The 12,981-nt window shown below is 48.7% G+C and overlaps 1 protein-coding gene across 1 annotated transcript in view; it reads left to right on the forward strand.

Moving 5' to 3' along the window:
* The window catches only part of C3H6orf118 (chromosome 3 C6orf118 homolog), a 582,436-nt gene that overhangs the window by 447,296 nt on the left and 122,159 nt on the right, over positions 1 to 12,981 (forward strand). Inside the window, exon 7 of the mRNA XM_075339774.1 lies at positions 1,177 to 1,230. Within this exon, the coding sequence (XP_075195889.1) occupies positions 1,177 to 1,230 (54 nt within the window). The remainder of the gene's footprint in view (positions 1 to 1,176; positions 1,231 to 12,981) is intronic.

Here is a 12,981-nt window from a genome sequence, read left to right on the forward strand (position 1 = left end):
CACAGGTGGGGGACTAATGTACAAAAACTGGTCCATTTCCACAAACCGTCAACTGCGAATTAGATACCGGTTGGGGGGAACAATGACAAGGAGGGAACAGTTAAGTAAGATGGTGAGGGACTATGTAGGTGACCATATCAGCGTGTTTTCCGAGTCTACTGTTCCCTTTAACTATTGGGTTTCCAAGCTCAACACTTGGCCAGACCTCTCGTTATACGCTTTGGAAGTGCTAGCTTGCCCTGCTGCGAGTGTGTTGTCTGAGCGTGTTTTCAGCTCAGCGGGGTCAATAATAACAGATAGTCGCACACAACTATCCACGGAAAGTGCAGACAGTTTGACCATGATCAAAATGAACCATAGCTGGATTTTCCCAGAGTATCTCAGGCCGCCTGTTAACAATACCCGATAATAAGTGTAGTCCCAAAATTTGGATTTTTTAAGTTCAAATAAGTTCAATTGCTTCTCATTCAAGACTATTTTGTCTTCTATCATCTAATGACACTGCATGACTAATCTAACTTGTTATGCTGCTGCAATGTAATTGTTTGAGCTCGGGGCTAGATTTGACGTTTTATTACATTTATTAGGTACTAGAAATTACTAGAAACTGTTTCTTAGAAATTTCCCCTCTTTTACTTTGGTTTGTTTGAGAGCTGTTCTGGCGACTACGTAAACGCCGCGTGCTGCTCTGAGCATGTTATTCAAAGACACCAGAAATGCAGTTAGGCACGTTTACAGGCTGTGCCCATACTGTTTCAGTCTTTTCCCATCCATTTCAGCCTTTTCCTCAGTCACCACAGGTCACCGACAGGTTCAATGTAAAATTATTCGAGTTTCCCATAGACTTACATTGGGGGTCGAATATTCGTGAATACTCGAATAGCGGCGAGGTATTCGCTGGATATCCGTCGAAGCGAATAATAGGGTATGCAATCATCACTATTAATAAACTTTAAGTATTCACATCCTAGTACTTGACACGGTGTCAATGTCGTGTTTAACATTTTTTGGTGCTGGTTATTTAAAAAGCAAACACAAAAATCAAACAAAAAAATCTAACAGTAAATAAGTGAGATCCGTATCTTTGAGATTTACATGGAATTTTCAAGGGATATTTACTTATTCATTTATAACAACAATTTTATTTAATCTAAATATTCATAATTTTTATTTCAGACAGAGACAATAAAAATGAAGTCATCAAATGATTTTCTTCAACAAGCAAATAAGGTTTGATTACATTTTCTATATATCTTGATTGAAAGTAATAACTTGACTATAAAGTATCATTTTTTGATGCCCAAGTTTACATGAACAGCCACTTGATGAAGGCTAATCAGGACCACAGCTCATTCAGAACAGGAATCCCTTTGCTCAATATCACAATACCACTTTCATGGTCCCAACAATGCCCCCCTGCCACACACACACAGTATGATTACCCAAGAGTAATTTCCCGCAAACAATATACCCCCACACTCAAAGCATGATGCCCCCATAGTTATCCGGCTCACATAGGACATACATTTAAGAAACATCACAGAAAAAGAAACAGGATCAGATTACCAGTACACTAGCAGGATGCAACAGCCCCTATGATATTGGTGGGGGCACCACAGGTGCAAAATACCGATGAAACAACCTTTCACAACCTATCAATTAATCTAAGAGGTAGCTGCTAGAATTACACAGGCAAACAGATAAGGCTTGCATAGGGCATCAGTCATACAGGTATGTGTGAAAACTAGGACGAACAACAACTTACACAGCTTCAGACACTTCCTAAAAACACATCTTTTTAGAGTGGCATATCACTCTCCCTAACCAAAGTCAATTCATATGGAATCCTTCCACTATTTCTCAGAACATAATTCTCCATCAGACTCCACCGCACCCAAAAGCATCACAAAGATTGGCTGATGACTGGCTCATGCAGCCTTTAGCTATCCCCCATTTCTTTGAAATGGCTGGACCATCATTGAAAATAAGCACCGGTACCTTGTGTCACCTCCAGATTACCCCCTTGTAGATTGTAAGAAGAGATGAGCGATGTTCGAGGTTCACCAATTTCATGTTCGAGTGATTTTGGGGGGTGTGCGAGTCGTTCGACGAACTCGAACGATTTGGTAAAAGTTCAGTAGTTCGAGTTACGTTCGAGAACGGTTCGATCAACAAAAAGCTTAGCTAGTTACTAGCTGGCTTTTCACTGTAATAGTGTGAGTCACTGTGAATCACGCTATTATCAAAATTCAGCGTATAGTGTGCGGGGGGGACGGGGTTTAGATCAGTGCTGCTGCTGAGTGCTGAAAGAATGCCGATCGCCATTTTTTGTTTCATTCCCTAACTGCGCATACAGTGGGGTGGGCCAGGCTGTCAGCAAATCACAGAGACACACACTGCAAAGTGGATTTTTGACAGACAAGCAAGGGCATGTGTCAAAGGCTGTGCATGTCACATGTCTTTGCTCTATAAGATCCGCCCATTTTTCCCGTCGCCACCATTAGCTCTCTGCTGCGGGTGGGTGACAGTCACTGCTCCCGCTGCTGCTGCTGTGTGCGCTATAGCCATACAGTGCAATCTACACAGCGCTTTAGGGATTAGGGACTACTTGTAATTTCAGCCCTTTTCAGGGCTGCATTACAGCCGTTCATAGGCATTGTTGCTAGGCAGGTCTGTGCAAACGCTGTGCAGGGCTTTAGATAACAGCGTCTGGCTACATCAGCTCTGCCAAGTCCTTGCTGCATTTTTTCATTGGCAGGGATAGAAACTGAGGCTTCCTTTGCTGTCCTGCTACCTACAGCACGTGTGCATTCTACCTTCCTGCCCATTTTTGTTACGCTATTTTTATAGCAAACAGTCCTGACACTTAGTGGCATCCAAAAAGTGTCTGCTTTACTAACTTAGTGTCCCACTGGTGCCAAGCAAGGTACACCACCTCTGCATTCTACCCTCCTGCCCATTTTTGCTACTCTATTTTTATAGCAAACAGTGCTGACACTTAGTGGCATCCAAAAAGTGTCTGCTATACTAACTTAGTGTCCCACTGGTGCCAAGCAAGGTACACCACGTCTGCATTCTACACACCTGCCCATTTCGGCAATGCAATTTTAATTTCAAAAAGTGCTGACACTTTTAGGGGCATAGTAAAATTGTCAGGGATACTACCTTTGGGTTCCTGTCCTGTCAAGCAAGGTACATTACATGTGCATTCTACACTTCTCTCCATTTCTGCTACGCAATTTTTAACTGCAGGTAGTCCAGGCAATCTGTCACGATGGTGCAGGCGTGGATATACTGTAATGTTGCCTTCATCCAAAGGTGGTTCTCTTGATGTCTGAGAGAGCTCAACACCAGCAGCTGTTTCCACTTCAAAAACCACTGACAACCTGCCAATCACACTGCCTGTAGCGGGTAAAGGGGTGGAAGGTCTGCGTCAAAAAACATGTGTGACTGCTGTCCCCACAGTCACAGAGGATGAAGAGCACGCAGATGCACTTAATGGGGCAGACTGTGGTTGCACAGCCCCGCTAGGCCACATTGTAGCACAGTGAACTTCCCATTGCGACTTATGATTAATTTAAAGTAGTGTACAGGGTGGGCTCCCCAGTATACAGCAAAACCACACAATAGGAAAGGGACTCTAGGCAGTTAGGTTGATAAATGATTGTTTAACTTTCCAAAAACAAACAATAAGAACCATGCATAAAACTGAAAGAATAGAAGAATCTATTCACAATTCCAAAAGCCTACACGTCTATTCTGCGACACTCGTAATGGCGATTTATACCCCCTGCTCACCAACTTTTGCCTAAGCAAGGGACTGTCTAAACAGTTGCCTACTACCTGGTAATCCCTCTGCGTAGCAGGAGTAAAGCTGGTGTCACACACAGCTACAACGACAACGACGTCGCTGCTACGTCACCATTTTCTGTGACGTTGCAGCGACGTCCCATCGCTGTCACTGTATGTGACATCCAGCAACGACCTGGCCCCTGCTGTGAGGTCACCTGTCGTTGCTGAATGTCCAGCTTCATTTTTTGGTCGTCACTCTCCCGCTGTGACACACACATCGCTGTGTGTGACAGCGAGAGAGCGACGAAATGAAGCGAGCAGGAGCCTGCACTGGCAGCTGCGGTAAGCTGTAACCAGCGTAAACATCGGGTAACCAAGGGAAGACCTTTCCCTGGTTACCCGATATTTACCTTCGTTACCAGCCTCCGCTGCTCTTGCTGCCAGTGCCGGCTCCTGCTCTGTGCACATGTGGCTGCAGTACGCATCGGGTAATTAACCCGATGTATACTGTAGCAAGGAGAGCAAGGAGAGCAAGGAGCCAGTGCTAAGCAGTGCGCGCGGCTCCCTGCTCTCTGCACTGTGACATGTAGCTGCAGCACACATCGGGTTAATTAACCCGATGTGTACTGTACCTAGGAGAGCAAGGAGCCAGCGCTAAGCGCGGCTCCCTGCTCTCTGCACATGTAGCACAGCGACGTTATGATCGCTGCTTCTGCTGTGTTTGACAGCTAAGCAGCGATCATAACAGCGACTTACAAGGTCGCTGTTACGTCACCGAAAATGGTGACGTAACAGCGACGTCGTTGTCGCTGTCGCTTAGTGTGAACCCAGCTTAATTGTGTGTGTGTGTGTGTGTGTGCGAACATGACTTACCAGTGTCGCATCAGAGGAGTTTACAACTTATCTACCTAAACATAGGCAAAATCCATTACCCCCCCTGAATACCCTTGTTAGCTGAAGCCTCACAGATAAGGCAGATGATAACAGTGTGAAGGCAAACCACACAGCTCAGCAACACAGTCCTGGAAATCTTGTAAAGCAACAGTCAATGCAAACATGTGTCGCTGTCCCTCTATGATTTTAACTGTAACTGAAATTGACAGAGCAGAGGCATCAAGTCTTATTGGCTATATAGTCGGCCTAAGCAGAACAGATATGTGTTTTGCTAAGAAAACAAAGTGTTGTGTGCACGCATTACTGTCTGGCCCCAGCCTACCGTAGCCGGGTACTGTGGTGTCCAGTTGCCATCAATACAGAGTTTACGTTCCTCTCCTGGTAAACAGTATAGACAGCACCGGAAGAATGTTGGTCTCTGGCACAGGATGCTGCTCATAGGTGAACTGTGAGGGGACTCGTGTTGGAGTTTGGTGAGGAGGACACCTAAGTGTTTCCGCGGTGGGTCCTTGCCGTAACGCACACCTTTAGCTTTTCCTTCATTTCACAGACAGCACCTCCTCCTTTGCTCTCCAAGTCCTCAGCCGAAGAGTGTTTTGCTATTGCTATAGTGACCAAACAGTCAAAGGCAGATGCAAAAAAACAGCAGCCCCTTGTGGGTAGTCTGCAACAATGTATGCAATGAACGGCAATTAAGCATGTTGCATTCACAGTGGATAAAGCTCATCAATACACCCTCACGCTATCACTTCATATCCATGTGACAGTTCATGGACGAGGTACTCAAAGTAGTGATTTTTTGGACTCTACTTAGAGATTGGTGACAAATCTTACAGATGACATGACATGGGTGATCTTTTGCAATGTATAAAAAGCCCCAGGCTAGGCACGGCTTACAGCCCATGCAACCTGCAGAGCCATCACGACTTCTGCTCAGAGGCAGAGTTGTGTCTGAGGATTCAGTTGTTGACGTGCTTCCAGTACTTTGTCTCTGTCCATGAAGACGCAACGTAACCTCGTTGTCAGTAGCATCCTCCTCCACCTCCTCTGCTGACCTCATCGACTGGCTGACTTTGGTTTGAAAGTAAGTGGGGTCTCCAACCTTATCATCACCCTGTGCATTTTCACTCCCCTTGTCCTGACTCCTCCGAGCCAACCTCTTCCTGCCCTGACCGAATAGTAAAGTTGTCGTTCCAATCAGGTATATGAGTCTCCGCAGCATGTTCCCCATTGTCTCCACCAGGATGATTTACAGTTTGGGAATGAGGGTGTACATTATGATCAGCACCTTCTTCATCGGGTCCTGGATCAGACTTACAAAGTTTCTGGGCATCAGTGCAGATCATTTCCTTGTCTGTACCTCTGATTCCCAGGCTATTGTGTGACTGAACAGCTCTGCCGACTCAATCATCTCTGCTACCCCATACTCAGCAGGGCTGGTGGAAACTTGTGAGCTGTTTGGAAGCAAGTGCGATTGAGTTGACACCACAGAGGAATGGAGTATTTGGGATATTGAAGTGGAGGTGGAGGAGAGGCCACTTGATGGAGCACTGGAGATCCATTGAAGCACGTGCTTTTTTGTTGCTTCATCTACATTTGGTAGCGATGGTCGTGTCCCTGAAAAAAGGGATCATATCAGATTATCCAAGGGAAGAAATACACCTCTTATTTTGGCTGGTAGTTGGTGTTACGTATCGGTGCCGCCGTAGACGCAAGCAGCCAGCTGTGGTTCCAGTTGCGCCCAGGCGTCAGCTGCCATTTTTGTCCGTCCCTCAGGTCGTCCAGATGGCTGCATCCTCATCCACGTCTAAGTGTGGAAAGATGACTAGTGTGCATGCGTGTGCCGATTTACCACAGACACAGCCTAAGTACAGTGTTTCGCCTAGTGAGCATGCTCAGCATGACTGTGCCATTCCTGAGGCTAAGTCCTCAGTTTGTGCTACTGTGCATTCTCCCACACTTAGTGCGAAAAGCCTCTTTGCACAGGTATTTGGACTTCGTGCCATGTCTAAGTCCTGTGTTGGGCCTACAGAGCATGCAGAAGCTGATAGTCTGTTTTCTGAGACTGTTTTCAGGCAAATGAGCATGATCATACACTTACTACATCAGAGGCTAGGGCCATAAAGGAACTCAATGGCCATGTCCGTGAGGTGTCATTCCATGATACTCCAGAGGGCATCAGGTGTCTCGATGATGTGGCCACTCCAGACTGGATCGCAGAGGCCCGCCCCTATGATTTGGAACCTCATCATTGTTCGTGAGACGATGACTGGTGAGGTGTTTGGGGCATGGCTGCCATGAGGTCATCATTGAAGTGGCGGTTCCAGATAGGTCACTGGTTATGTCACTGATGACGTGGCAGTCTGCTTTCGGCTCATGGAGGTGCATTGTGGTCCACCCTAGGTTGGGGCGGACCCAGGTTAGAAAAGGGGCTGGAGACAACAAGGAGGTGCGCAGTCTTCTATTATGCTCAGACAGAGCACACCTCCATGTGTTCAACCCATTGTGGCTTTAGGACAGAGGTAGGCAGAGATAGGGCGCCGGTGCTGGATGGCAGCACACTTGGTAACGCAGAACGGTTACGACCAGCTCCTGTCCTACCAGTCCTGCTACTGCAGCAAAGTGGCATTAACTAGGCTGCTGCTGCTGCGCCTGCTTTCCACAGGTGTGCCCCCTACACACACGGACAGCATACCCAATGGCCCGTGTGTTGTTAACAGGGAGTTCCTGGGCTGGGTGGGTGTGTGGACCCTGTGACGCTAACAGGGTTCCCAGTCTCCAGATCCGAGTGTCGTCTAACTCGATTCAGGCTACTATTTGTTTCAGAGACATCCAGCTCAGTATCCTCCGCCTAACCTTTGGGTTGCCAGCATCTCCTTTTCCATCTAGGAGCACGGTGGACCCCGACTGGCGATTGGGATATATACCACCTTATCCAAATCTGCCAGTTCCCCCGTAACAGATGGTGTTTCTTCAGCAGATGTTACTGTTCCTTAAGCACCAAACCCACGGACACAAACTTTTTTCCCCTCTCCAACACACCTGTTCCCCTTTCCACCAGCATATGGCCTTTTTCCACTCATTTTGTATATGACCAAATTTGCAACTCTGCAGGGACACCCTACTCAATGCCATCTCAGCACAGCATCCACCCCTCGGTCCCTCAGATGTGGATGAGTGAAAGACCATTTCCTCCTAGCCATGACAAAGCGTTGAGATTCACTCTGTGCAGCAGTGGTGTTTAGTGGAAAAGCCGATCAAAGATTGCGTACCAGCTTCTGCTGATAGTCCTGCATACATGCGTCCCTTTCTATGTCAGGACTTATTTTGCCAAATTTTGTCTTGTACCGGGGATCTAAGAGTGTGGCCACCCAGTAGTCAGCATTCCTTCGAATTCGGAAAATCCGTGGGCCATGTTGTAGGTAGTACAGCAAGAAGGTGCTCATGTGTCTTGCGCATCCAGGAGGATCAAGTCCTTGCTGTGTTGGTGGGGTAGAGGTGAGAATCATGCTTCCTTCCTCTGCCCTCTCCCCCCAACTCGCACAACAGAAATGTGATCAAGCTCTCCCTCATCTACTGAGTCTTCCATGCCCATCGCCAGTTCGTCCTCCATTTCTTGCTGGTCTCCTACACCTTCCTCAACAGTTTGGCTGATACTATGCGCCCTCTCCCCCACCGTCCCATGCCTGCCGCCTTGGTGCTGATGAACATGTGGACCTTGTAGATCTTGTTATCCCTTCCGCATATGACTCCTTCTGTACTTCCTCCCCTTCTTCTTGTCCCACCACCACCTGACTCTGAATAATGTTTAATGTGTGCTCCAGCATGTAGATGACCGTAATTGTCATAATGATAATGGCATCGTCAGTGCTTAACATCTTCGTCGCCATTTGTAAACTGTGAAGAAGGGTGCATAGATACTTGATTTGAGACCACATCAGCAGCGTGATCTGCCCCACCTCTGGATCTCGTTAGCCCAGGCTAACGTATTGCATAGTCATAACGTATTGCAGCAGGGTTCGCCGTTGCTGCCACAGGCGCTGCAACATGTGCAGATTCAAATTCCTGCGTGTCTGCAAATCGCATTGCAGGCGGTGAACAGGCAGATCGAAAGACTTCTGGAGCAATTCAAGTTGTTCAGCTGCTGGTTGTGAACGGTGGAAGTGAGCACAAAGCGAGCGTACCCTCTGCAGAAGGCCATGTAGGCCGGGATAGTGGTTTAAAAATTGCTGGACAACCAGTTTGAACATGTGAGCCATACAAGGCACATGTCTCACATTGCCCTGGCATAGTGCCACGCCCAGGTTTGCATCATTGTCGCGCATGGCTGTTACGTCACCACCGGAGTCCGCTCCAGCAACTTGTACTCCGATCGCCAGGTGACACCGTGTTCCTTTCGTAGATTGTGCTGTTGATGGGAGAGGAGTCGATGACAGCGGAGCTGGTGGCCACTGGTTTTGCACAGCCACTGGGCAGGGTTACCTTGAGATATGCAGTACCAATGGCTGACTGTCGGTGGTTGTTGTCTCACAGCTGAAGTAACATCATTCAGCTACAACCAATGGGAAGACACCATACCCTTTTTTAGGAACCTCCTGTCTGCTGACCACTGCCCGACATAGTCCTGAACTTATGGTTCCTGTTCCGCCCAGTTCTGTTTTGTGATTTTGTGTGCTGACTACCACTTGTTTCCTGACTACGTCTCCTGCCTGATGTTTATGTACCTCGTTGCCTGATCCGCATCAGACCTCTGTTTGTTTTCTGATTAAGTCCTGGCTGTCCGATTCTGTTCCTGTTCCTCAATTCATGCTTTGACCCTGCCTGACTAACTACTCTCTCGGACTGCAGACTTCCACAGGTATTGATCACCTTTGGCCCTGTGTAATTCCAAATCCCTGTATAGGGGTTAAAGGGTTTCAGGGTTCTAGGGGTGCAGCTTGTTGATTGGCTTCCCTCTAGGCCAGTCATGGCGAACCTTTTACAGGCCGAGTGCCCAAACTGTAGCCCTAAACCCAATTTTTTTTCCAAAGTGCCAACCAATCCTATTATGTAAATAATTGATTTTAATCTAACCTTTGCAGTCTTCTCTTCAGCAGGGGGCATCACGCTCATGCTTACCACACATTGAAGCTGAGCCTCTCCCACTGCCCTTTCCAGACACAGCAGTTGGATTGATCTTTCTGGAAAAAATTGCAGCATATTAGAGATTTTAGCCTGGAATGCAATCAGATGTCACCCTGTAATCCACATCTACATTTCAAAATCTGAACATCCTGAAAACCAATAAAGACGTGCGAGTTGCTCCCCTCCCCTTTCGTTGTGTAGTTATGTCCCCCTTCCTGGGCCACTTCTTGGTAAACATGTCCCCCATCCTGATATATATTACCTACATTGTGGTATATTTGTCCCCATCATGGCCCCATCCTGGTAAATGTACCTCATCCTGGTAAATGTCCTCCATCCTGGTAAATGTACCCCATTCTGGCATGTTCCCCCATGCTGGTAAATGTACCCCATCCTGACATATTGCCCATCCTTGTAAATGTTCTCCCATCCCGGCATGTACCCCATTCCTGGTAAATGTCCTCCATCCTAGTAAATGTTCCCAATCCTGGTTAATGTACCCCCATCCAGGTAAATGTACCCCCATCCAGGTAAATGTCCCCCTTCCTAGCATGTACCCCCATCCAGGTAAATGTCCCCCTTCCTGGCATGTTCCCCTTCCTGGTAAATGTACCCTATCGTGGCATGTTTCCTCCATCCTGGCATGTATGTTTCCTCCATCCTGGCATGTATGTTTCCTCCATTTTGGCATGTATGTTTTGCCCATCCTGGCATGCATGTTTGCCCATCCTGGCATGCATGTTTTCCCCATCCTGGCATGCATGTTTCTCCATCCTGGCATGCAAGTTTCCCCATCCTGGCATGCATGTTTCTCCATCCTGGCATGCATGTTTCCTCCATCCTGGCATGCATGTTTCCCCATCCTGGCATGCATGTTTTCCCCATCCTGGCATGCATGTTTCCTCCATCTGGGCATGTATGTTTTGCCCATCCTGGCATGCATGTTTGACCATCCTGGCATGCATGTTTTCCCCATCCTGGCATGCATGTTTTCTCCATCCTGGCATGCATGTTTTCTCCATCCTGGCATGTATATTTTCCCCATCCTGGCATGCATGTTTCCCCATCCTGGCATGCATTGTTCCTCATCCTGGCTTGCATGTCGCCCCCCCCCATGCTGGCATGTGCGTTCCCCCCGCCCCCTCCCCATACTGACATGTGTGTTTCTCCCCTACCCAATGCTGACATGTGTGTTCCCCCCCACCCCATGCTGGCATGTGTGTCCCCCCTCCCCCATCCCATGCTGGCATGTGTGTTCCCCCTCCCTCATCCCATGCTGGCATGTGCGTTCTCCCCCACCCCATGCTGGCATGTGTGTTCCCCTCCCCCACCCCATACTGGCATGTGTGTTTCTCCCCCACCCCATGCTGGCATGTGTGTTCCCCCCATGCTGGCATGTGTGTTCCCCCCACCCCATGCTGGCATGTGTGTTCCCCCTCCCCCACCCCATGCTGGCATGTGTGTTCCCCCTCCCCCACCCCATACTGGCATGTGTGTTTCTCCCCCACCACATGCTGGCATGTGTGTTTCCCCCCATGCTGGCATGTGTGTTCCCCCTCCCCCATTCCATGCTGGCATGTGTGTTCCCCCCCACCCCATGCTGGCATGTGTGTTCCCCCTCCCCCATCCCATGCTGGCATGTGCGTTCTCCCCTACCCCACCCCGTGCTGGCGCTGGCACTGGCCCCCTCATCCCCACCTTGGCACCGCCGCACACGAGTTATACAAAAAAAAAAAAGCAACACACAATTCACCTTCCTGCACATGCTCCCCCGCTGCGCGCCGCTGGGTCCTCAGTTCCCACGCGGCCAGAAGATGTCATTACGCCGGTGCCGCTCACTGATGCTCCTCTGGCTCCTAGGCAACACACCTGCAGCTGGGGGAGGAGGAGTGTCAGAGCGAGGAGAAATGTCTTCTCCGCTCCAACACAGCTTTGATCTGCCGGCGTGACTGCACCACCCGATCAAAGCGGCAGGATGAGGACACAGCGCACATGCCAGCAGAATGGGCTCTGCGTGCCCCTTGTGGCAGGCGTGCCATAGGTTCGCCATCACTGCTCTAGGCTATCCTTTACAGCCCGTATGAGTGTGTGGATCCAAGCAGGCGTTTCACCGTGCCCTCCGCAGAAGGCTATGTAGGCCGGGATAGTGGTTTAAAAATTGCTGGACAACCAGGTTCAACACGTGAGCCATAAAAGGCACGTGTGTCACATTGTCCCGGTGAAGGGCCGCACCCAGGTTTGCATCATTGTCGCACACGGCCTCCCCTGGCTGATGGTTGAGTGGAGACAACCATTGATGCAAACTCGGTCTCCAGAGCTAACCGTCCACAACTCCTCAGCGATCTGACTCACATTTCCCATACATTTCAAAGTAAAGATTTACCGCCTGATGGCGTTGAGCTCTGCTGCCAGCATAGTAAGGAGGTGTGCGGGATTCCTTGTGCACAGTTACAACACGGGTTGCCTCACTAGACAGATTTTGAGCGGAGGTTGAGGACCTAGACAAGGTTGAGGAGGCAGAAGCAGTGTAGGAACTTCTACATACAGAGGAAGGATTGATACACAACTCGTGGGACGGCAAGACTTGTACAACAGATGCTTCTCCATCTCTCACCATAGTTACCCAGTGCCCAGTCAGCGACATGTAACGCTACTGTCCATGCTTACTGGTCCAAGTATCTGAAATGCACCCTGTTACACACAGAGTTTCTCAAGGAAGCGGTGATGTTGTGTGCGACATGCTGGTGTAGCGCGGGCACGCCTTTCTTGGAGAAGGAGTGACGACTGGGCATCGGCTCTTGGGGCACTGCGATGGGCATAAGGTCTCGAAAATCCTCTGTGTAAAATGGGTGGAAAGGCAGCATTTTGGTAGCCAACAGTTTGCAGATGCAGAAAGTCAACCTCTAAGCCATGTCATGCCCTTCTAAAATCATGTAAAACACAGCAAGGGGACTCCAACCACAGTCTCCCTCGTTTCCAAAAATTGGACTACACACACACCACTTAACTGGCATCAGTTGTCCCCCAGTTGTAATCTTACAAAGATGCTTTGCATGAAGCACTCTCAAAAATACACCAGCCTTTTGCCTCCCCTGGATGACACAGGGGTAGAAAAGTCCTCTGTGATCCATGACTTGTTCATCTTGGTTCTTTTTGAAAAAAGCAAGGGGA

The sequence above is a fragment of the Anomaloglossus baeobatrachus genome, chromosome 3, assembly GCF_048569485.1.
Source record: "Anomaloglossus baeobatrachus isolate aAnoBae1 chromosome 3, aAnoBae1.hap1, whole genome shotgun sequence".
Lineage (NCBI taxonomy): Eukaryota > Metazoa > Chordata > Amphibia > Anura > Aromobatidae > Anomaloglossus > Anomaloglossus baeobatrachus.